The following is a 26,345-nucleotide window of genomic DNA, read 5'->3' on the forward strand; positions in this document are numbered from 1 at the left end:
TGAAACCCAAGTTAGTTCTCCCTGCCTCTGAGCGGTCCATGAAAGTCCTTCAGAAGATGCCACCTCCCATGGCAGAACTAACCACACACCTGACTCAGGAGTCAGAGAAGCTGAAGATTCCAGGGGAAGGGGGGCTAGACTGCTACCCCAAAGTGACAAGGTGAGCCAGCAAATAAGTGACAACATGTGTGAACTGCAAAATGGCTGTTGCTTCACTTCTACCCTCCACATCTCACACATGAATCTCTTGTAGTTCCTTCTAAGCAGGAACTTATATAGGAAAGGGAATTTGGGGAAATGTAGTTCAGCCCAGCCAAGTCGACAGATTACAAAGCCACGAAGTGTCCTAAACAAAGTAATAGTAAATTTTTGTTTGGCAAAAATATAATCTTTGGAGCAATGTCCCAGATGCTTTACAGGAGTTACTTCATTTAATCTCTTAATAGTCCTATGAGAAAAGCATTTGATTCCCATTTTGCAGATGGGGAAACCAAGATTGAGAAGTTGCAGTGAGCACTATGGTCTTATGGACCATACATTATTTAAGACTCATCTCTCCTGTCAGGAACTCCTTCCTTGCAGCTGGGTACTGGTTACCCAGTCTATTTTTAAGCCACAGAATGAATCTGTGACCTGACTTGACCAATCAGAGTTCTTCATCCTCTTGGTCACAGTAACTTGTTCCTAAAGGGGCATCAACCTAGGCTGGGCCAATTAGAAACTTTCCTGGGACTTTCTTACCGGAAAGGTAGGATCTTTGTCCTTTTGGGGGCTGTTCAAGTTAAGTTTGGGTACTTAATCTTGGCTTCTGGGTATAGAATCTTGACTTGTGGTATTCATAGTACCATATAGAGTATGTTTACCTGAGGATGGAAAGGTATCATTTGGACCCCTAGGTTCAACCATGTCTAAGATTTGCTATAGTCAAACCACTCAAGTTACATTAACCTATACATTCCCTATTTATGTTAGCTAGTTTGGGTTGGAGTTTTGCTAGCTGCCACCAAAAGAGACTAATAAAACTGGTAACAAAGAGGAGTATTGTAACTGAGAGGTCCTAAAATGTAGGTTTCTTACATGTGGGGAGCAGATCCTTGGATTTCCCAGGTACATGAACCAATAAATTTTCAATTAAAATTTTTATTTTAATGTTTATTTGTTTTTGAGAGAGAGAGAGACAGAGCATGAGCAGGGGAGGAATAGAGACAGAGGGAGACAGAGAATCTGAAGCAGGCTCCAGGCTCTGAGCTGTCAGCACAGGGCTTGAGCCCATGAACTTTGAGATCATTACCTGAGCCAAAGTTGGCCACTTAACCAACTCAGCCACCCAGGCCCCCCTGACTCTTGATTTTGACTTAGGTCATGATCTCACAGTCATGACATTGAGCCCCGAGTCAGAATCCTGCTTGGGATTCTCTCTCTGTCTCTGTCTCTCTCTGTCTCTCTCTGTCTCTCTCTGTCTCTCTCTGTCTCTCTCTGTCTCTGTCTCTCTCTGTCTCTCTTTCCCTCGTCCTCTCCCTCTTTTCTTCCCTCCTCTCTCCTCCTCTCTCTCCTTCTGCCCCTCCCCTGCTCACACATGTGCTCTCTCTCAAAAAAATAAATAAATAAATAAATCAAATAAGCAGAATGAGAAAGAAAAGTAGTCATGGCTTTCCTAACTGATTCCTCATGTCTAGTATAAAGACTACCTATTTCCTGCAAAAGTAGGGAAAAGATAATGGTAACTTCCCTGTTTCCTTGAAAACCAGCTTGACTAAATATTTTTATTTGTATTGACTGATATTTTTATGTATTATTTTACTCCAACGTTTGGAAATATTATGTCACACTGGTCTTTCTGATTCTCAGGGCTGGGAGATTTTGGAACTCAAACAAAACTACTGATGAAGCAGAAGTGTCTGAAAGGACCTCATAGTGAGCACATCTACCACCACCACTTTCTTCTTTCTGTTGCCCTTTTATCGTTTCACTGAACTGCATTTTTGATCTCACATTATGTAAGAGTGGGACAGGCTTTTACATAAGATCTGTGTTCTAAGGTCCAAGAGATCAGGGAGTGTATCTTTAATTTGATTAATCCAGTGTATCCTTTTAACAGTTCTAATGCTCACAGTTAGTAAAATGCTAAACCCTGATGAAAGCTGACTTTAGGAGATGCCAACAAAAGATCACTGGCCGTTTGCTCCCGTTTTCTGGCACTGCAAAATTGCATTTGGCTCCATGTTCGCTCAGCATCTGCCCCCATCAGAGGATGATTCTCCTGAGGGGCCCCAGGAACCCCAGTCTTCGATCCTGTGCACCAAGCCAGTGCCTCTCTGTGCCACTCCAAGCAGACGTGCACAGAATTAACCTTACACAGTTAATGTTTAATTTTAAAAGCTGTACTTTATTTTTTTTTGTATTTCCATTTTGGTGAGCAGACCAGATGCTTTGCCAAATTTACCCTCAGCTAATTGCGTACTTCAATGTCCTGAATGTGCCCTTGTTTGCTTCAGACCTGCTGATTTGCACAAGAAATTGTTCCAGGAATGTGGGTCAGAGTGGACGCTCACACGGAAGCTGAACTGACCAGGAAAGTGCCTCTGAGGCCTGGCTAGGGTGCTAGGTGTGTGCAAATCTGCAGGAATAGAGGATTCTCCGGGGCAGGATTTTCATTTTAATGATACGGCTGCTGTAGGTGGGGGACAGCTGGGGCCTGGAGACATGGGCAAAAATCAGTTTGGCTCTGATCCACCTTTGGAACCCCCTCAAGCTTTTCATCTTGAGCGGGCTTTGGGGCAAGATTGAAATAAAATATTAATGCACAGCTGGAGGGAAATAATTTAAAAATCTGGCATTTGCTCTGCCTTCGTCCCTGGAGGCCCTGTGATAAGATGTCTGTGAAGCAGGAATGATCTTCCAGCAAGAATAGAATAAGGATAAAGTTGCTTAGTTACTCTGCTCCATCCCATACTCTGGAAACTGACCACCAGAGGTGGGGATTGGGCTCCAGGGCAGATCACAGTGCTGCAGCTACTGCCACGGGGATGTGAGCTGAGAGAGACCCAGAGGGGACAGAAGAGGGTAGCAGGGAACCAGAAGAGACGAAGTGGGTGCAGCTTGGGTGGTTGGGGGTGCGGACAAGGGGAGGGTCGTTGGCCCAGCTTGGTGAAAGCAAGGGTCTCTAACCTAACAGATGGGGCAGATTGCAACCTCCTGTCCGTTTTTGCACATGCCCCTACTCAGCTTATCCTGGGGCAGCTCCAGTCTGCACATGACTACCTGCTGGCTGGCTGTGTGCTCCTGTGAGTCCTGTTGTCTCTTATCAGATTTGTTTTGGTAACCTATAAGGCAGACACTGCCAGCAGCTCACTGTGTTTCCCTCGGCTCTCATGATCCCTCTAGAACTTGTTTCAGTCCTTAGATGTTCAGTCATTTTGATAGCTGCATTAGCTTCCCACGGACACATAACAATACCACAGACTTAATGGCTTAAACAACACAAATGGATCTCATTGGGTTGAGATTGTGGGCAGGGTTGTGTTCTTTTCTGGAGGCTCTAGGAGAGAATCTGGTTTTTTTCTTTCTTTTTTTTTTGTTTGTCTTTTTTTTTTTTTTTTTTTTTTTTTTTTGCATCTTCTGGAGGCTGCCCACATTCCTTGGTTTACGTCCCCTTCCATCCTCAAAGCCAGCAGGGGCCGGCTGACACCCTTCTGCTACCCTCTCCCACATTTATGGACCCTTGTAATTACTTTGGACCCACCTGGATAATCCAGGCTATTGCTCCCTCTTAAAAAAATTTTGTTAATGTTTTATTTATTTTTGAGAGAAGGAGAGACAGAGCGTGAGGGAGGGGCAGAGAGAGAGAGAGAGAGAGAAAGAGAGAGAGAGAGAGAGAATGAATCTGAAATAGGCTCCAGGCTGTGAGCTTTCAGCACAGAGCCCGATGTGGGGCTTGAACTCAGGAACAACAAGATCAGGACCTAGGCTGAAGTTGGATGTTTAACCAACTGAGCCACCCAGGCGCCCCTCCCTCTTTTAAAATCAGCCCACCAGCAACCTTAATTCCATTTGCAAGCTGAATTCCCTTTGCCATGTAACCTAACCGATTCACATGTTCCAGAGATTAGGACATGGACATTTTTGGGGGACTACTTTAATTAATAATGAAACCTCACCTTTTCCCAAGCCATTTACAGTCCTCCTTGGACCCTGAAAATGCCTACAAGATAGGTGAGTGGGTGGGCTTGTCAAAACACCAAGGTAAACAAACAAAACTTGTACAGATCTCACCCTAAGTTTACTTTGAAATAGATGAAAGGAAATAGTTAAAACGCAGGTCATGATATTCAGTTCATTTCCAATCTAACTCTAGATGACAGTACATAGTAAAGAGTAAGAGTGTGTGGGGAAACTGTGGCCTTCTGTGACAAGCTGTCAGACCTGCATTCAGGTTTTGCACTCACACGAACTTCACCTGGCTATGTCCCTTCCTCTTCCCAATTCTGTGATGCTCTATTTAGTAACCAGGATGGTAGTTTTAACACAGATAGCTACTGTAGAAAGGTGTGGCCCAGATGCAAAGCTATTCATGTTTATTAAACTGGATGTCCGAGAAAGATGCTGAATGGAGAATCAAAACCATGGCCCTGGTACTGACTTTGTTGAATTTTCCATGAAGGAGGAATAGGCTATTTGAGCAATCAACGTACGGACAAACTTTTTTCAAATAATGAATGGGCCTTTTGAAGAAGAATTAGAAAACCTATGATACTTAGGGCAATCCTAAAAGCAACTAGGGAGGCGGAGTTCTGACCGCCATTCCATGATCGCCATTCAGATCCTCAGGACCCGGTTATGCAGTTCTCCTGACAGCTAAGTTCCTTTTGTGGTTTGCCTAGGGAGCTCAGGAATTGAATCCTGAATCTAGGAAATTGAATCCTGAGTCTAGGGAAATTAAAAGAAACAAAGTCCCTAACCTGTAAGAGGCTGGATTTAAAAGGTTTACACTGAGTTCCTGCTTGCTGACACACTCTCTGTTTTATTTCTGTTCTTATTTATTTATTTTGGAGTGAAATTAAAGACTTTCCCCAACCTCAGCACAATTCCTCTGCTCAGGGTCCAAACTTAAAAATAACAAAACCAAACAGCAACCCCCCCTCCACACACACACAACTGAGACACTTTATTGGGGTGTTTGGCCATTTGTTAGTCAATAATACAGAGGCTTATACTGTGAAGGCAGGAATTAAACTGGAAGACCATGTGTTTTTCACAAACAGATACCTTTACCAGGTGATTGGAGGTTGGCAGCATACCGCACGCTTCCTCCTGGAGGCTTGGAAATGGTAAATACATCTTGGAGTAGCCCAGCATCTCAGAAAGCAATTATAGTAAAACACTCCGGGGGTGGGTTTGTCCCCAGGGGAAGTGGTGACTTTGATTCTGCATCTTCGCTGTTCCAAAGCATGGCCGTCTCAAATAGTTAAAATGAAAAGGGAAGGAATGTTTTTGTTGGAGAGTCCCGACAGTTTCCAGCAGATTTTCCATTTGCCTGACTTTGCTCTTGGCCCTGAATGGGGTAGAAGGTGGGGTTTTCTCTACTGAAATCATGAACATCTTTTCACTGGCATGTGCGCGTTCAGATCTGCTCTTGATATTGCTCATGTTATTAGCTGCAGCTGCGTTTGCTGTGCGCGAATTGTTTTTGTCTTTGGTGAGGATCATGTTGACTTTCGATTGCCTTTGCCCTGCAGTCAGAGTGGGCATTTCTGTGAGGGGCTTGATGATTCTTGTGTTTTTTGTTGTGTCCTTTTCAGAAATGTTTGGCTCTTCCCATTTAATGCAGTAAAGACAGCAGCTTACTGGAGACTGTTTTTGATAACCTAGAAGACTGACGTTTTCAAATTTGGCAAGCTGTAGGTGTTAAGACTGTTTGATATGGAGCACACAATAACACCGCAAGTGTGCACGTGCCTCACCCATAACTCTATTTTTTTTTTTAAGTTTAAAAATCAAAGCAAAACAAAACAAAAAGCCTCCATCAAAATGTTGTTAGGTCAGCTTGTGCGTTTGAGCTCCATGGTGTTTACATCTATGAAATCCAGAACTAATGAGTTCTGGAGGACCAAAGATTGATTTCAGAAAATATTTATCTGTGATATATACATATATATATATATATATATATGTATACACATATATATATATATATGTATACACATATATATATATATATGTATACACATATATATATATATATGTATACACACATATATATATATATGTATACACATATATATATATATAAACCCTTATAAATGCTGAGGTATAAACTTCTTATATTTTAAAGATTTCAATTTAGGAACACTCTGAATAATAAAGTCATAGGACTCGTTAATTTTACTTATCAACCCATAACTCAGAAAAACAGAATAGTAGGTGGGTACCTTGACTGGCACAGACCCACTAATGATTCAGTTTGCCTCTCTCAGAATCCATTTCTGATCACCATTTTTCTCCTTTGTCAGCTTCTGTGTAAGCTCTGTTTGTACTTCATTAATTTGCTTTTTAAAGGAATTTTGCCTTATAAAATGTAGCTTTCAGGTTGATTCTAAGGGAAGCGGGCACACGAAGCAAATGTGCATGACAAGCTGCTTTAAAAGGCCCGCTGATCCCTGGCTCCAGCAGCGGGTTCGTGCTCTGTACCCCTTTGCTATTTGAAATGGGACAGAACCCCCTCCAGTGGGGCCCAGAGTTTCCCTGACTAAGCACCTCTTTATTACTCTCTCCTACACTCCAGGCTTTGAAAGCTAGTACCACACAGTATCTACCTCATGCTAGAATCCTCTGTGCCTGCCAAACAACAGGACCCCAACTGATCTGTAGAACTGAACTGTGTGATAAAGCTTTGGAATCGGGCATTCCACAATTTGAATCCCAGGCTATGAGATCTTGGTTCACTTATTTATTTTTTTTTTTTAAGTTTATTGTCAAGTTAGTTTCCATGGAACACCAGTGCTCTTTCCCACAAGTGCCTTCCTCCATGTCCTTTCCTCCTTCCCCTTCTCCCTGCCCCTTCAGCCCTCAGTTTGTTTTCAGTATTCCAGAGTCTCTCATGATTTACCTCCCTCCCCCTCCCTAGCTCTTTTTCCCCCCTTCCCCTCCCCATGGTCCTCTGTTAAGTTTCTCCTGTTAGTCTACAGCCATACCACCCTGAATGCGCCGATCTCGTCTGATCTCGGAAGTTTCTCCTGTTAGACTTATGAGTAAAAACATATGGTATCTGTCCTTCTCTGCCTGCTTGGTTCACTTATTAAACCTCTCTGATACTCAGTTTTTCTTATCTGGAAAATGGTATTATTATAATATATTAATATACAATAAAATAATACAATTATTATAATTCCTTGGAGGAATAAATAAGGTAGTACATGGAAAGTACTTCACTTTTACAAGGATCTACTTCAGAAAATGACAGTCCTTTTAATTAGTCTACCAAAAGCTTTCCCCATTAAAAAAATTAATCAAATACACATCTCTTTAACTGCCGCTCGACTTTGATGATCCAGAAATGACCAAGGCTGTACTGAGTGCAATTCCAAGCAAAATTTCAAAACCCAAAATTTTAGGTGGTCTACTCAGCCTTTGTATAGGTAAACATGTTAGTCAATTAAAAAAAAAAAGACATTAACTTGGAGCCCCCCCCGCCCCCCCTTTCAAAACTACTTTCTTTGTCCACTAGAGGTCTAGGGGCGCAGGGTTGAGAAATAGTGCCATTGCTCCTGCTTTGGCTTCTAGTTCGAACAGGTCTAAATCAACCGAAATACATCTCTGGAGCATGTGTCTGGGCAGATGGAGCACTGATTAGTGCAACAGCATGGTCTTTAGAGCCCAACGAGCTTACGTTTAAATCCTGTCTTCTGTTTGCTTGTGTGACTCTGGACAAGTTGCTTAGACCTCTTCCAACTCCTGGTTTCAGCTTCTGTAAAATAGGAATAATTCCTGCTTTACAGAGTTGTCATGAGAGTCAAATGAGATCATGATAAACCCTTAGCGTAGCATCTGAAAAACTGCAGGCCTTCCATGAAATGATGGCTGTTACTTGTATTCATTTTGGGAATCCAGCCAAATTTGTAAGTTTATTCTTAGTGTAGGAGTGGTCGTTGGCTACAAAATTAGAATTATTTTTCATACCCGCAAGATAGGTATGAGTAAATGTGACATTTCTAACTTCTAGGGAGTTTATTGATTAAAGAAATGACTGTATATTAAGACCAGGAGGCAGGAGCTCGGGGTTCTAACATGGCTGGCATATTCATTCATCTGTGCATTCAGTCAACATTGTTCAAAGCCTACAGTGTGTCAGGTATGGTCTGAGGCACTGAGGATACAGTGAATAAGACCCGATTCTCATTGAGTGTAGGGAGACAGGGACTCAGACTTGCCTTTTACCTCCTCAGGACCTCTGCTGCACCCTTGTTTGATGATTATCCCTCATGGTGTCACTTACCTTTCTATCTAGTAGAGGTGCCATGGTTGATTCATTCTGCCACCCTCAGCAACACCTGGAAATATCTGTGTTTTGCTTTATAGATGCCTGCCTCTGGATCAGCATAACCATCTACTGCCGTCCAAGATTACCCAGACATCTGTAGAGAATGACCCAATTGCAAAGGCTGGAGTAGCTGCACGTAGCTCAGCTAAGCTCTCTGTGCTGCTTACTAAAACTTTGTGGCCCTGGCCAGTCCTCTTACCAGTCTCTACCAGATCCCATGCTCTGGTCTCATTTACCTCTTCAGTCTCATCTCTCTTGCCCTTGTTTTCTCTTTACATTGATGATTGCACACCCTGCTTGTAATTCCCTACACACACTGTGAAATTTCTGGCCTCCCTAATTTTGTTCATGGCATCTCCCAGTGCTAGGGACGGCAGTCCTGATCAGCATGGATTCAAGTAGCCAGTTCCTAGGCAGACACATCTCTAGAATAGAGGTGAGTGCCTCAAGTTAGCATAGCTAGAGGATATGAACATCTATTTTTTCCATTTCATGATTAATAAATAACTTTGATTGTAATTTGGCTTTTAAATAGATTTCTTATAGGAAGAAAATATACTGGCAGTTATAGTTTATATTATAAATTGATAGACCCTTGTTTATACATCAATCTTCTGAGTTTAGTTTTTACAGTCACTTCTTTTGAGGCTCTACGTTAAAACTGAATTTCTGGACAGAAAAGCCAAGGATAAAACTGCTAAACCACATAGACAACACCAAAGTAATTAGCTGGCCTCCTAAGGCAATGTATTTATCTTACCTCCCTATATCAAAAATGACTTCTAAAGACCTTTTACATTTCTGAGATCATCACTGCCTCAAGAGAAGGGAAGGAAAAAAACCTCGAAAGTGACTTATTCTAGCGGAATGTCCCTAGTAGATACGTATTTGCGTGTTAGAAACATCCTTGTAACAATATCCAATTTCCTTCTTTTTTTGAAGCTTTGTTTTATAAGCAGCCTCTGCAATTATAATTTGATCTCTTAAATGGATCTGGCCCCACAGGAAGGGCAAGCTTTGTGCCTGTGCCCTGGTGTTTAGGGTACCCAGACTAGATATACAATATCGTTATGTCTCTTATCAGTTTAGATAAAGATAATCAAACCTGGGGGTAAAGTTTCTGGTCCCAAAAAGCAACAAAATGAGTTTGAAAGACTTAGAAGAAATTAAATTGCCCAGGAAACTTAGAATATTAAATTATAATATTTACCATTTATTAATACTTATTATGTTTATGTCATTTAATTCTCATTTACAGCCCTCTGAGCACTGATTTTATTTATTTGTTTTAATGTTTATTTATTTATTTTATTTATTTATTTTTTTACTGGCTGCTTGGAGTTTATTTTCCACTTGGTGCAAGGCACACGGTTACAGGGTGTCGGGGAGGCTTGCGTGTGGCTGGGACAGTAAAGAGTGGGGTTCTCTTAACTTCCTTTTTGGTGTTTTGTTATTTTCATATAAAAGAACCCAAGTGCTTCTGCTTGGCTGCAGCCCCCCTAGTCTAGGACGGGAGGAGAGAGGAGAGGGGGGAAGAGGAGGGGAGGGAAGGGATGGGAACGGGAGGGGAGGGGAAGGGGGGGCCTCTCCTGAGCCTAGCGCCTCCTGAAGCCTGGCAGGGGCCACTCAGGATTGGGGACCGGTGTTGGCTGTGCCAGGCTGGCCACCAGGCTGCTTCCTCATGGCTTCCAGAGCAGGGTCACAGGGGATCAAACCGCTGGAGGCCTGGGGAGATTCCGAGCGTTCTGGGGACACCAACACTGTAGCCATGAACGGGAGAGTGGACTTCCCGAAAAAGAAGCTTGCCCACCAGTGACCTGGGTCAGCCTTGGGGAGACCCGGGTGGTGAGGGATGGCTTCCCCGGGATACTCAGCACTTCCGCAGGAGCTGTTGCTGGAAGTGGAACCCAGGCGGCGCGGGTAATAGTCGTGGGTGGCCACGAGCGAGCCGCTGGAGGGGATGGCTGCCATGCTGTCGCTTGTGGGCTGGTGGAAACCTTGGCGGCGACCCCTCGCGGGCCTCGGCGCGCGATCACGGGTGGCGGGGACGGGGACGGGGACGCTAGGCAATGGAGCCCATTTGCAGAGCAGACAGCCCAAGACCGCTCCACAACCGAAGCAAGCGCGCGCGGAGTCAATGTTTATTTATTTTGAGAGAGAACGAGAGGGCAAGCAGGAGAGAAGCAGAGAGAGAGAGAGAGAGAGAAGGAGAGAGAAGGAGAGAGAAGGAGAGAGAAGGAGAGAGAGAGAGAGAGAGAGAGAGAGAGAGAGAGAGAGAGGAGGAGAGGAGGAGAGGAGGAGAGGAGGAGAGGAGGAGAGGAGGAGAGGAGGAGAGGAGGAGAGGAGGAGAGGAGGAGAGGAGGAGAGGAGGAGGAGAGGAAGAAAATCCCAAGTAGGCTCCGCACTGTCAGTGCAGATCCCAACGTGGGGCTATCATGAACTATGAGATTGTGACCTGAGCTGAAATCAAGAGTTGGACACTTAACCAACTGAGCCACCCAGGTGCCTCTACAAGCACTCATTTTAAAAATGAATAAACTAAAGATTAGGCAAGTCAAATATTATCAGGCCAAGCTGATAAATGGAGAAAGGGTTTAAGCATAGGAGTATCTGCCTCCAAAGCCCATGATTTTAACCGCTGTACAACACTGACTCCATCAACTAGGTCCACTCATTCACCAAATACTTATTAAACACTTAGACTGTGTTAAACATTAGAAATACCAGGATGAGTAAAACACTTGTCATGAAGACCTTACTATTAAGTAGCTGGAGTGTAATATATAAACATACATATAATAAATTGTTTTAGTTGCAGTCATAAAATAGGAGCAACAAGATACAAAAGTATGCAGATGTTACCTAGAAGTAGATAGGGGACAATGGAAAATTTCCATAGAGGATATGACGGTTTAGCCAGGCATTAAAAGATAAGTAGACTTTCTCTATGTGCACTTCAGGCAAAAAGAGTGGTGTGGAGGGAAAATGTCCGCAGGCAAAAATCCAGAATGGTGACTGGAGGAGCTGCAGATGTGGGTTTGGAGAGGTGGCAGATGAGACCAGACCAGTGTGAAGAGGCCCCGTGTGCCACAGTAGGGAGTTGGGTGTTATGCTTCAGGAAATGGAGAGTCTTTTGGAATTTTAAGGAGAGTAGCAACATGGTTAGATTGGATTTTAGATTTCTTGATAAGCACAATGGTAGAGAAGGTGCAGTAAAAGTTGAGACACTATTGCAACACAGAAGAGTACAGTGAGATGATTACTCTGTATGATGTGGTCATTATATTTCTACTAATACAGTACATGCTTGTGCTCTCCACAGATCACCCAGATTTCTTCCCTTGAAAAATAGCACACAAGAAGCTCCTTAATTATGGGCCAGTGAACTGATTTTTTGAGCAGTGTATGTTGGAGGATGTCTGTGTGTATGTAAAACGTATTCATGCCTAGAATTTCAGCCTGCTGTGAGATTCTTTTGAAACGAAGATTGTATCATCTATCAAATTAGCTCTCCCCCAGTTTTCTATCATTTTCAAATATGGCAACAATGTCTTCTAATTCTGTTTATATATATATATATATATATATACATATACATATATATATATATATATATATATATATATATATATATATATATATATATATACTCTTCATTTTCTACAGGATAAAATTCAAACTATTATAATATATAAAAGACTGACAACATCTTGATGCAATCTTTCCAGCTTATCTTAAGCCCTTCTCTGCATGCCTTATATTTTATTCATATCAAACTCCTTTTGGTTATGTTCAGGCCTTATGTTTTCAAATGTCTGTAACTTTGGCTATGCTGTTCCATCTATCCTAAAGACCATCTTGCCCCCTAGACAGGATTCCTCACTTAATTCATATTTTACATTGCTCTTTTACAATATTATCATAAGCTCTTGTAAACACCTTAAGTTTGTCTCCTTTGACTTTGGTTGGAAGGCCAGGACTCAATCCTATTTGCCTTTTTGTCCTGATATATCAAACATGGTGGATTGTCATACTGTTGGAGCTAACTACATCACATTTACTTTGCCGAACAAAATCTTAGCATACTAAAAATAAAAGGCATGAACATCTTTTGTTGCTCTGCTTTGTAAATTACTGAACAATCAACAGTTAACTGCTCTGCCGCCTTGCATAGCAAAGGCTTATTGACCATAGGGAGCTCTAAGGTTTTAGAACAGCAAAAATATTTTAACTCTATCTCTCCTTTTTAGGAAAGTTATTGAAGCAAAGTCCTAAACTTTCACTCTCTCTATTGATCATTTTAGTACTAGAATTGTAGGCACTAATGAATCAAGCATTTATAAAAAAAATTAGTAAATGTGCATATCAAACATTTTTTGAATTTGAATTTTGATTTTGAATTTGAGTATCAAACATTTTTCTCTTTTAAGCTGTACTAGTGAGGAGTGTCTCCAACATGTTTTCGCTTAGAATATAATAACTCAAGATCAGGAACTCAAGCAGGAAAACAAGAGAGACCTAATGGAGAACCAGGGGGAACGGAGGAGGGAGAGAGAGTTGGGGAGAGAGAGGGATGCAGAACTTGAGAGACTATTGAAAGCTGAGAATGAACTGAGGGTTGGGGGGGGAGGGGGGAAGACAGGTGGTGGTGATGGTGGAGGGCACTTGAGGGGAAGAGCACTGGGTGTCGTATGGAAAACAATTTGACAATAAAATATTATGGAAAAAAAAAGATCAGGAACTCAAAACCTTTAAGAATTAATTGATAATACCACTTCCCTATCAGCTGAACACAGTGCTATTATAGTTCTAAAGAATTCTTCTACATTTTTACAGTGGCCTAGTGCTAAACACTTAGGACTGTGGAGCAATGAAGGACATGTAGCTGTGATATACACACTATGATTTTATATACCTCACTAGGTTAAAAAGCTTCTTTGAGTCAAGGGTGTTGCTGTGGAACTTATTTAGACTGAGCATGTTGATAAGATAAATTCCTAGTGTCTTTGGTTTTTCATAGAAAAGATGCTCCATTTATCCTCAGGTTTTCATCTTGTTTTATAAGACCTTTCTTGACTGTTCTCATTTTTAGAAAGATGTAAATCTATGTAAGCAGCAGGATAAATTTAAACATTGTGGTTAAACCTGTATTTAAACACATCTTTTTAGGGCCTGAATGTTTTTTAATGTTTCAACACTGGGGGCAGGGGGAAATATTTTTAGAATGATCCTTACAATTAACTGTTTTATTTTTTATTGACTTAAAACCTCCAGACTAGCAATCTTTTAAAACTAGAATAAAGATATATACCCATAATAAATTAATGTTGGTATCACTTTCTAAATACAGCATTTAGGTTTTCTGCTGAACATTTTCTAGGACCAAAATCTAATTTTTACATTGGAACAAATTTACGAATAGGGCACTCTGTTCCCCTCGCCGTATTGTTTTCTGCCTTCATGCCTATTTTGCTATGCAAAAGCTTTATGTCAATTTACTTTTTGAGCCGTTTAAGACCAAACCAAATTATTCCTTCAGCACATTTTAAACAATCCCTTAAAGACCTCTTTTTCTTGGCTATGTTTCCAATCTTGGCTTATCACTATAATATTTCATGCTCTATGCTTCTGAAAAAATTCAATATTCAAGAACAAAGTAATCCAGAGCTTTACTTCATTTCAGTCTTTTTATGTCCTAGGGCTGTCCCAACTCAATGACCCAGTTTTTATTGTGTCACATCTCCCTGTCTGTTGCTGACTGCGACCAGCTTGCCTAATCCTTTTCCTGTCCCTTATCAGTTTTCCCTTAATTCAAAAATCTTTTTTTTTTTTTTTAATTCTTTGCACTTCTTCTTTCACAGCTTTCAGGCTTTTCCCTCCTTAGGAGATTCAGTGTTCCTGTGGTAGCCACTCAGAAACACAAAGATGAATGAGTAACTAAGGTCCATCAATCTGTCCTTATCAAAATTTTCATTGTACTATCTTTAGAAGTGTGAGTGGTAAATGGAAGAAAGTGGATATTATAATTTGGCATTATGCATCAAGAGTTCTTAAAAATGTTCATATCCTGTGAACTACCAATTTCACTTCTGAGGATCTAGCTTATTAATTAAAAGGAATCATCTAAGATATGGAAAAAGCAGTCTGCATGAGATGCTTCTTACAATGTTAATGTATAAAAGCAAAAGAAGAGAGCAATGCAAATATCCAATAGGAGAAAGTTAAAAAAATTAGTATCTATCTCCTTGATGAAATATTGTACAGTCATTTAAGATGATGGTTATGTGACCAGGTAGAAAGATGGATAAATATTTGTTTTCAGAAAACCAGGGTACAAAATAAGTGTCAATGATCACAACTATATCTTTTTTTTACATTTATCTATTATTGAGAGACAGAGGGCAAATGGGGGAGGGGCAGAGAGAGAAGAAGACACAGAATCCAAAGCAGGCTCTAGGCTCTGAGCAGGCTGTCAGCACAGAACCCGACGCGGAGCCCGAACCCATGAACTGTCAGATCATGACCTGAGCTGAAGCGGATGCTCAACCCACTGAGCCACCCAGGTGCCCCACACAACTATATTTTTAAAAAGCATTTACAAAGGGAAAACAGCAAGGAAGCATGACCTTTGCTGATAGTTCTTTTTTTAGGGTGGTGGCATTATAGATGATTTTTCTTTACTCTCAAAATCTTGATTAAATCTCCTTTAAAAGTTAAGTTTTTAAAAGCTCTAATTTTAACTGATGCAAATTATGAACTATTTGTTATGTCAAGTAAAATGCATAAAAGACTATTTCAAATAGAGCTCTATTTAAGTCCAATCACAATCTAACAACTGGCAAAGGGGTGATAATATAGTGAGTGTGTCATTGTGTTTATCATTGTGCATAATTCCCAAAAAATGGAATTAGGAAAAAATTTTCAATGCCTATTTTTTAAAAAAATGTTTTTTATTTATTTTTGAGTGACAGAGAGAGACAGTGTGAGCAGGGGAGGGTCAGAGAGAGAGGGAGATACAGAATCTGAAGCAGGCTCCAGGCTCTGAGCTAGCTATCAGCACAGAGCCCAACACGGGGCTCGAACCCATGAACGGTGAGATCATGACCTGAGCTGAAGCTGGACGCTTAACCGACTGAGCCACCCAGGAGCCCCTCGATGCCTATTTTAAAATGTAAAATGATTTTTTAAAACTTTGTTCTCTCCAAAGTTACTTTATCAAATCAACATCTGGTCCAACCTTTCAATCTAGGTCTACACAGTCTTCAAAGAGATCTTCTTGAAACCTGAATCTGTTTGTGATATTCCTGTTGACAAATCATTCAGGGATTGAGAACATTAAAATCTTGAGCTTAGTTTACTAGCTACTCCCAAGCTTCTCTGTCTTATCCTATGTCCTTTCTTCTCATGTACCCTTCCCACCAGTTTTTCCAAAGTACAAATACCTGAAACCGTACTCAGAGTCACTATTATTTCGGTTTCTTAATACTGAAATAAACAGTTAATACCCACACATTCTCCAAATCTCAAGTGTTCCTTTGAAAAGACTTCACAGATTCTTTATCTTCTAGAAGCCCCTTCTCTGTAACCCTACAGTGCCCATTACATTGTGTGATCACTGATTTGCTTATCTGCCTTTCCCACCAGACACTGTACTTGTTATAGTGCACAGGCAAGAGTGTGTGTGTTTAACCACACTCCCGCTGCCCGTCACCATGTCCCCTGTCCGTGCTCTGACAGTGAGATGAATAGAAGGTGCTCAGTAATACTCATGAAGGGCCAATATGCTAATTATCCCGGACACTAGATGCCAGGAACAAATTGGGGAGGTGTGCAGGAAGTGAAGGACTGTTATCTGTCAGGTACCTATCAGGAAGAAATTGTCCAGTGCATCTCACCCTGATGAAGTTGGACTTCCCTACTTTGTCTTCCGGGGCAGGGGGAAGGGCTGCAAATTTTGTACCTCCCACATCATACACCCAAGAACTGGGAGTAGTCTTAGTGGTCTGTGAACCCTCCACCATTCCCTTGTACATACTAGACATTCAAACATACATTGTTTAAATTTAATTTTCAAAATAAATCAAACTTCTGACTTAGAGAAATTTGCATCCACTTTGTCCATGATAACAAAAAGCTTCTGGAATTAAAAAAATATACATATGTGAAAGACAAAATATTTGTGAAGGTCAAAATCCTAACTAGAAATTTTCAGAACTGTGTTGTGGATCCCTGGAAAGAAAGATGTAATAGGAATTAAGGGACAAACTTATTCAAATAAAATAAAAACAAGGACTGCATGAACACCAAATGTGCTGACATGTAAATATCTTCTTCTATCTCAATTTTCATATGCTTACATAGGGAAGAGGGTATAGTCCTACAGAAAATATTGGTTTGGCCCAACACAAAATTATGATTTTATTGTTCAGCTAAAAAACAAGTGACTTGGTCACATTCTCAATTGATTTTCTTACTTTTTTCCCCACCCTTCTTATATTTGCACTGAAAGCAATTTAGATACTACAACCAAAAAAATGTTTTTGTAGAAAATTTTAATCAAATTGATTTTCCCCAAAATTTTTATAGGCTTTAAAATTTGATTATGACTCTAATATTTTACCTATTAATCTTTTAATACTAAATTAAAGTTTGACTGTATCAGAGGCTCTGGTGTTTAAGATAAAACTCTGGAAACAACGGTTATATAGAACAGTCTTTCTTAATAATCCCCTTAATTTATCTGCTATATAGGCTTAATGTTCTTATTTTATATTTTCTTAGTCACCTATCCTGGGGGTGCCTCAGTGGCTCAGTGGGTGAAGCGTCCGTCTCTTCGTTTCGGCTCAGGTGATGATCTCATGGTTCGTGATTTGGAGCCTGGCATCGGGCTCTGCACTGGCAGTGTGGAGCCTGCTTGTGATTCTCTCTCTTCCTCCTCTCTCTACCCCACTCATGCTCCCTCTCAAAATAAACTTTAAAACAGTTTTAAAAAATTATGTATCAAAAAACCCAACATAAATATTTCATTAAAAAATTACATATCCCCATTTGGAAACAAATGCAAACAAATGTAAGTTAAAAAATTCTATTTTGGATTTCAAAGTATTGGAATATACATAGTAACTTCTTTAGTAGAAGGGAGCAGTTAAACAGCCAGTGCACTGGGGGAGAAATCTTTGAACTTTACATATAATAATAGGAAGCATAAATAATAAAATAAGCCTGATTAGTTTGGGCAAGTGTAGTTAAGAGTGAAAACATTTTCAAAAAGTAAGCAATATAAAAATGAATAAGGCAAAACAGGGAAATACTAGGATAAGCCTGAATTACAGAAAAGGAAAACTGGAAAGATCAGTTTTTAATGTAACTACAACTGTTTCTCAGTAAAATGCATTACTTATATAAGGCACATTTCCCTATGGCAAAGTAGAAAATATAACCCTTAAGATGATTGAATCATCACTAAAAATAATGTTGAGATACACCCATGCAGCTTTGTTCTTAACAGAACTCCCTTAAAAAGGTTTCTCCTATTAGCAAAGAAACATGCTCATTTAAGATCGTGAGTGCAGTCCCTTTGCCCATCTCAGTTCTCACTGTGTATTAACAGGGACCCTGCTTTTCAAATCAAGCCTCATGGGAATTTACTGGTTATGGGTTCTTCAGTGAACAGTCACTTAGCAGCTGAGATCACAAGGGTTAATGAGTCTGGCGCCTTAGCCCGCTCGGCCATCCTGACACCTCACAAGGGTTAATGAATGTGCCTAGTACAGTGCCTGTCTACATAAAAGTCTGTCTTATCTATCTGTCTGTCTATATCCATCCATCCATCCATCATTCCCTTGTAAACCTGTAATAAAAATAATAAACCCACAGCCCAAAAGAGCTATACAAGACATGAATGATTTGTTGCAGATACTTTAACATAAATATTTCATAATTTATTATAAAGATGTTTTTGCACACCACCACTATAAATACTGAAGATGGTTTTATAAAAGTTACAATTTTCTAATTTTCTAAATACCATGATAACCTACCTGTTTTTAACCTCTGTATAAAGCTAAGCATAGGGTTAGAATTTAACCCTAGGAGACATGAAAATTTGGTGTCTTGGTTTATAAATATAGTTAATACATCAGGATATTGACAAGAATTGTCATGTGATTCAGATGTACTGCCAAGACATGAATAGCCAACAGACTTCCAAGAAATATACACGTTTCTAGTTTTAGGTGCAATGAGAAATATTACCATAAATCTGGTAAACTGTGCCTACCAATGCAGATGTCTATACACGTGAAAAAGTCAACAACAAAAATAATAAGATTCTTGGCACCAGGTGGACAATATCTAGGCCTTAGGGTTGACTTACTGCTTTCATGTACTGTACAATCAGTCTTATCATTGGTCCCAGCTTTGGAATTTCAGAGCTAGAGAATATATAGCTCAGAACACTTGATTCGTCCTTTCTCTCATGCTAGATCTCAATGTTCCTCTTACAGTCTTGCAGAATGATCTTTCAGCTTTTGAATCAACAGCACTGGGTCAAATCTCTTCTATACAGGATCTCATTCTTCTCATGCCTCCTCTATAGGCAGAGAGACGGTCAAAGTCTTGGAGGTGGAAACGAGTTGCCAACTGATTTACCATTTTCCTCAGAGTAAGAAAGGCTGAAACAACTTGGAAAGTAAGAAACAAAGTGAAGATGATGTGTATTGCTTTCTCCAAGGGCAGATTCGTTAGGCCTTCATTAAAGAGCAAGAATAGAATTAAAGGCAGTTGCAACAGAAGGCTCAAAAGCCAAAAGCCAGCCAATTCAGGAACCTGCAACGACACACATTAGGAGTAATGAGTACAGTCTTCCATTTATATAGATCAGCACTACCGTAACCCTACATTATGAGCTCTATAATTCAAAAAGAGTAGAACATGGTTCTTGTCCTCAAAGACTTAAAGTCTAGATTAAAAGTGAAAACTAACTTAGGTGGCAATGTTAGAATGATATTCATTAATAATTAAATGTATTAATTAGAGGCATGAACTAAATACTATAAGAAATAAGACGAGAGTGATGAGGTGTAAGAAAGAGTGTAGGCTGCAAAGTTGGGTAGAAGGAGGAAGAGGCAAAAAGGTAAGTAAGCAAAGATAAGCATGACTAGGAATCAACATGTCAGCTGGGAATGGACTTGGGTTAGGAAATAACAAGAAATACAATGAGACTGGGGTGCCTAATTATGAAGGGCCTAGAAAACCACAGAAATCTTTAGGCATTATCCCTAAGCTTTGGTAACGGTACCTGCTTAGGCAACACAATGATTCAGAAAACATGTCTGGCCTAGGATTCCTAAGTTTATAATCTCCCCTCTCCCCATTTTATTATTCAGGATCCAAACATGTTTAATTGACCAAGTATTTTCAAGGCAGGTGGAGAAGAGGGAAAACTTTGAATTCTTAATGCTTACTATTTTTAGGTATTTTATATAAATCATTTCGTTCATTCCATACAAACCTTGAAGTAAATGTTTCCCCCATACAAAGAAAGCCAGGCTCAGGAGATTGAACAGACTATAGGGACAGAGATAGTAAAGTTGGAGGTAGGCCTTTGCTCCTTCTACCACAGCTCCCTGCCTTTTCCCTGTTATGAAAGAAAACATTATTGCCTTTATGTAGAGCACAGAGAGAAAGGAACGAAGAGCCTACCTTTTCCTGTAGGTTCCCCATGTAGCCCAGATACAACCTTATAGCTTCAATTAAGGTTATTAAGATTATAACAGTGACCACAATGAATTTGTAGTAATCAGGCAAGATTGAATACTAAAAAAAAAAAAAAAAGACACAAAAATAAACATGTTTGTAAAATCTCACATAGAGTAAAAATGACCAGAGATAGAATATAAATATTAAGAACTTTAATTTTATTGACAATGTAACAATGCCAGGAATGGGCAGAAGAGACCTGAACATAAGTATTAAAGCACAGACTTACCTTTATCTGAAGCATCATAATGCTGCTTACCCACCAAAGTGGGAAAAAGTAAGTGTTAAAATAAAGTGACATCTGCAATGCCAAACTGGAAACCATTTCATTATCTACAAAAGAAACAGAAAAAGAACAAACTTTTAATTCTGGTCAATGCCCTATAAGTCCTTTAGTCTTAAGATTAGTTAACTATAGTGTTGGTTCAACAAAACTCCAAATTTTAAGTCTATTTATAACCACTGTCAGCAAAAGGAAATATTCATCATCACTTTAATTCATATACTGGTTTTGCGGAGGTATGTTTCTTTTTTTTCTTTCTTCTTAAATTTTTTTTAATGTTTATTTTTGAGCGAGAGACAGCATGAATGGGGAAGGGGTAGAGAGAGAGAGGGAAACACAGAATTTGAAACAGGCTCCAGGCTCCGAGCTGTCAGCACAGAGCCCGATGTGGGGCTCAAACTCGTAACGGCAAGATCATGACCTAAATTGAAGTCGGATGCTTAACCCAGGTGTCCCTCTTTTTTTTAAGTTTATTTATTTATTTGGGGTTTGGGGGGCAGAGAGCAAGAGAATTCCAGGCACTGACAATGCAGAGCCCGACTTGGGGCTCAAACTCAGAAACTGTGAGATCATGACCTGAGCTGAAGTCAGATACCTAACTGATTGAGTCATCCAGGTGCTCCTTATACACATATGTTTCATATTTTTCAATTACTTTATCATTTTGCCATTACAGTTTGATGACTTTTTGCTCCCTAACGGTGTAGTTAAATGTGGAATATCAATATGAATCCTACTGAACAGATAACAATAATGATTGTTACCTCCTCTGTAGAGTTCTATGTAAAGAGCCTATAAAATGAACACATGAAATACATAAAAACTTATTTCTCACATATAAACTAACTTCATACAAAAATGAATCTCCCTAAATAACAGACACACCTCTCTTCAGCATACTCTAATACCCAATTTAATGCCACTTTGTTCATAAGTCCTTTCTTGAACTATTCCCCTACCCTGGGAGAAATCTCTTCCCCTCTAGGTACTTACCTCTAACCTGTGCATAAGAAAGTATGAGTAAGGAACACCCCCCTGCTCTACTCTAGTGTGCTGAGAGATCAGGAGCTTTGGAGTCTAAGTAAATCCATAACTCCTCAAACACCCCTGGAACCCTCGATGCTACACTTGGGATAAATTATTTAACCTCTTTGAGTCTCAATTTCTTCATCTGTAAAATGGTAACATTAAAAGTACCTCACAGGTTGCTTGTGAGGATTAGAGATAGTATTAATTATTTTCCCCTACCACCATGCCTGGTACTTAGCAGGCACTCAATAACATTAGTTCCCTTTCCTTCCCTTTTAGTTAATACACAGACTCCTTGTAAGCACAGACTATATGCTGTGAGATACTCATAGAACCTAAAATATTGCTGTACACATGGCACATATCAAATATGCATAAGCAGAAAGAATGGAAACATACTGTCATAGAGACATTATCAATGTAGACATTCGTGATTCATGCATGAGCTTCATTTATCTAAGGGTGATTGCATAATACCTTTTGCTTCTATGTAAGGGAGAAAGGTCCTAGATTAAGAATTGGATTTTTTAAATTAAGCCCTAAAAATACATTCTAAATTTGACTAAATCCTAACAATTTAGGAAGAGATAATGCATTTTGAAGTTAATTGCCCTAAATGTAACAATTTATAAAGGCTCTAAAATAAATTTAACTTTTTTTTTCTCTCCACAGCTGAGTATATCTGTCATTTAATAATTTTAAAATATAAAAAATAATCTTGGTCTCTCACAGTAAGGTTTCCTTTAGCTTCAAGAATACACCTGATTATTAACCTACTTTTTTTACCTTGTTTTTACGATCTACTTTTGCTTGTACCTATTTATTTTTTGGCTTGTACCTGTTTTTTAGATTATCACTGATAAAAGAATGGATTTTTAAAATTTGTTAAACCTGAAGGCAACTCACCAGCCTAGGATTCTTTTTTTCATAACAACAGTACAACTCTTGGTCAGTGGACATGGTAATGGTATACGCTTGTAATTACAGTGCAAATAATCAAACCTGCTTCAGATCTACAAGGAAGAAAATGTGGGGAAAAAATGATAAATGATGCTGAAATTTTTTAATACCTTTGGAGCAGAAATTAGTAAAATTTTGCAAAGAAGTTTTTATGTTAGAAAATGTGTACATGAGCATCTTAGGAGTTACACTGTAGCTATACAGCATTTCAAACTTATAATCCTGCAATTGAAAATCAAGTTAATATGTAAATTGAAAGCACAAGACATGAATTTACTAAATTTTGCAAAAGTACAAGTTCAGTTCTGTAAACGGAATTTAAATTAAAACATTATATAAATCAGGGGTAGGCAAACCACCAGCCAGCTGCCTGTTTTTGTATAGCAAGTGAGCTAAAAATGGTCTTTCACATTTTTAAATGGTTAGGGGGAAAATCAAAGAATAATATTTTGTGACACTGAAAATCATGAAATTCAAATTTTAGTGTCCATAAATAAAATTTTATTGGAACACTGCCATATCTATGCATTTACTATTATCTATGACTGCCATGGAGACCTATGGCCTGCCAAGTCTAAAATATTCTGGGTAGTTGCTACCTGACCCTTTACAGAAATGTCTGCTGACCCCTGACACTTTGCATCATCAGGTTTTAGTGCCTGTTAAGCCTTAGCTTTAAAATCAGAAACTTAGCCTAATTTTCCACATTATGCTTTTCTCTGTACATTCTCAATCTTAAAGAGGACTAAATTCAGGGTGAAAACAATGCAACTATGGGAATTTACTTTTCTCTGCCCTCTTTTAAAAGTCCCTAGACCAAGGAGGAGGAAAAGGTTTCTATTTCCCCGCAGAGTTCAGTGATAAAAATCCGCATGGGTTTAGATGACAGTATGTTGTCTATCACTGTGATTTAAGAAGGGGAAACTGTTCTGGAGGAAACTGAGTTATCATTTGCTGTCAAGTTGAACGCAGTATCGTGGTATTTTGTTACCAGATTTGGGGAAAGAGTTATACACAGTGAGGGGACTGTGGAGATGGCGGGAAAGGAGGAGAGCTTTGTTGAAAGCCATTCTAGGGTGGCAGCTGCCATTCTGGAGTGGATAGCGGTTTAACATGACTCATTAAACAACAACAAAGAAAACCCTTTCCATCTCTACCGCCAGAAAACGGACTTGCGGTGGAACGTACTCGTTTTGCTAATAAAGGCGAAAAGAAGAAGATATTTTAACTAAGGTGGGAGACTGCCTGGGCTGTTTTCGGTCCAGCCCTGTCCCCAAACGCCAGGGAGGAAGTCACAGAGAAAAAACACCGCCGGCCTTCGCTGAGGATGCGGGACTGGACGTGTGCTGCGAAGGCAGTGTTTATATTTTAAGTTTTTTGAGGTAGGCAGGTGCCACCTCAGCGGCCAGGCTTACAGGTCGCCGGCCAGGACCGTTAGGGATACGGGTCTGAAAGTGTCCCAGCCCCATCCGTGGTTCTGCCCCTCCTCCAGGTAGCTTTCCGCACTGCGGGGAGGCAGCTGAAGGTGAGGCCGCCATTTTAGGTCCGGGCAAACTCTAGCCGCTCCAGAGCCCACGCCAGGTCCTCCGCAGGCCACGCCCTCTGCGCTGGGCCTCGGCCACTCACCCGGCCCCTCGCTGTACTCCGGCCCGGTCCGGTTGGAGTCGCTGAACACGGTCCGGCTGAAGTTTCCCAGCCTCTGGCGGACCGGATCCGGCAGCTCCATGTCAGGGCCTCGGAACAGTTTACAGCTAGGTCGGTGGACGCTGCCTCCTCCTACCGTTCCCACGGCAACCGGGCCTTGCTCGAGGCGCTGGGGCCCAGGCGCACGCGCGGCCGCACTGCAGGGCAGGAGCGCAGGTCGCGAGCTCGAACGCCTGGAAAGGAGAGGTGTTCGAGAGCTGGGTGGTGGTGAGCGCCTCTACCTCATCTGCGGAACGGCAGATTCCTCGGTCCTGTTGTAAGCCCCGCCAGCTTAACACCAAATAGAAACAATAAGCTAAGGTTAGTTTGTAATATAAGGAGCTGTCACACATAGTGAGGACGAATAAAATAGAAAATAGAGAACGAATGTAGAACGTAAAGAATATTCATGACCCGGTGGCTCCTTTCCTAGGAATATATATTTTAAAAGTTGTATTTTTAATATGTAGTGTGTCTGCATATGCATACAATATTATTAATAAAATATTTTAAATAACATATAACATTTCCGGAACTGTGTATATGCACACACACATTGGATGGACTACATTGCTGCATCTTAAAAAACATGCTTGCAGCGAATATTTGATTATGTGGATTAGCTTTAAGTAAACAACAACAAACAAAAATATTAAGTAGAAGTGAACCTAATTTTGCAAAATGTGTGCGTGAGAGAGACGGAGACAGAATACATGAGGAGCAGAGGTGGAGGAGGTGGCACCAACACTGTGTCTTGAAAAAAACCCCCAAAAACTAGAAGGAAATAATCCAAAATGTTAAGTTATTTTTGGATAGTGGGTTGTAGGTGATTGAAACTTTTAAAAACATTTCTGAATCTTCCAGCATTTTCTCAAATAAGATGTAGTATTAAAAAAATATTTAAGTACAAGATACTTATAGAAAGGGCGCAAATTGAATATACATGTGTAACCAGCTCCCAGATCCAGGAACAGAATCTTACCAGCACCTCCGGGAGCTTCCCCTTCCTATTCCCTTACAGTCACTAATCCTAACAGACCCTTCCTGACTTTTAATAGTATAGCATAGCTTTGCCTATTTGTATGCTTCATGTCAAAGTAATCCTACAGTAAGTGCTTTTTAAAAGTAAAATCTACCTCTTGGCCCTCAAAATAACTTTTAAGAAATTCTTTCATGCTGTTGAGTGTAGTTTTTTTTTTCCTTGCTGAGTGACATGCCACAATATGTTTACCCATTTTACCGTTGAAGAGCATTTGTGTTATTTTCTAGTTGGGAGCGGCCCTAAGTAATCCCACTTTTGGTAAAAATATGTGTCTGGGTGACCATATGCATGTATTTGTGTCGTTCATTCCTAGGAGTGGAATTGCTGGCTTATGAGGTATGACCCAGCATTTATGGATACTGCCAACAGTTTTCCCAGGTGGTTGTACCAATGTCTACTGCCTCCAGCAACTTATGAGGAAGCCTTCCTGTTGCTCCACTCTGTCACTATCATTTGTTATTTCTCCATCCTTTTCTCCTAGCCATTCTGAGTGCTGTATGGTGAACAATATTATTTTCACAATCAAAAGGAAAACCACACACATTTATATAAATGTCAAGGTATATTTAGGAAAGTATGGGAGGAAATAGTTACATGGCCAGACTTTCAAAATAATTCAACAAATGTTTATTGCATTCCTACTATTTTTGAGGGCATTGTACTAGGCGAATTAGGGATATAGAACCTCCCCATCAAGAAGCTCAACAAAAAATCCAAAAAACAGAAGACAAAAAACAAGCACACCAAAACTCAGCCCAATAAGAGGGTGAGATGTGGAAACAAATATGTATGATATATTTTAGCAAAGGAACAGATATGAGAAAGCACTTAACTCTGGTTGAGGATGTTAGGGAAAAGCTACCTTTTGCTTCTCTTCAAGGTGGAGCTTAAGCCTCAGCATCTCCAAAAAGGCTCCAGGACCTCCCTGAAGCTGATCTACGTGGCTCCTCTATGTTTCTCAAAACATCTTCCTCTGTGTTACTTTGGTCACAGGGCTAGTCATGCTGTACTAAAATTGTCTATCTGTATCTGTTTCTCTTGCTAGTTCACAG

At 40.2% G+C, this 26,345-nt stretch overlaps 1 protein-coding gene and 1 pseudogene across 1 annotated transcript; both read right to left on the reverse strand.

The window, feature by feature from the left end:
• Positions 1-10,030: 10,030 nt before the first annotated feature.
• On the reverse strand, positions 10,031-10,651 carry LOC115289870 (annotated as a pseudogene).
• Positions 10,652-18,441: 7,790 nt separating this feature from the next.
• Positions 18,442-24,351, reverse strand: TMEM17 (transmembrane protein 17). Its single transcript, XM_029937453.1, has 4 exons — positions 24,195-24,351; positions 20,526-20,629; positions 20,240-20,353; positions 18,442-19,363 (listed from the first exon to the last, which is right to left on the reverse strand). The coding sequence occupies exons 1-4, from the start codon at positions 24,292-24,294 to the stop codon at positions 19,085-19,087; spliced, it is 597 nt and encodes a 198-aa protein (XP_029793313.1). The 5' UTR covers positions 24,295-24,351; the 3' UTR covers positions 18,442-19,084.
• Between the last annotated feature and the right edge of the window lie 1,994 nt (positions 24,352-26,345).

This window comes from Suricata suricatta, chromosome 4 (assembly GCF_006229205.1).
Source record: "Suricata suricatta isolate VVHF042 chromosome 4, meerkat_22Aug2017_6uvM2_HiC, whole genome shotgun sequence".
In the NCBI taxonomy this organism is placed as follows: domain Eukaryota; kingdom Metazoa; phylum Chordata; class Mammalia; order Carnivora; family Herpestidae; genus Suricata; species Suricata suricatta.

What these genes read in the sequence shown, in the direction of transcription:
- TMEM17 (XM_029937453.1), bottom strand. Translation starts at nt 24,294, where the DNA reads ATGGAGCTGCCGGATCCGGTCCGCCAGAGGCTGGGAAACTTCAGCCGG. An exon ending in GGAGTACAGCGAGGGGCCGG is followed by an intron (nt 20,630 to 24,194) that starts GTGAGTGGCCGA and finishes TTTCTTTTGTAG; the next exon opens with ATAATGAAATGGTTTCCAGT. An exon ending in TTATGATGCTTCAGATAAAG is followed by an intron (nt 20,354 to 20,525) that starts GTAAGTCTGTGC and finishes TTTTTTTTTTAG; the next exon opens with TATTCAATCTTGCCTGATTA.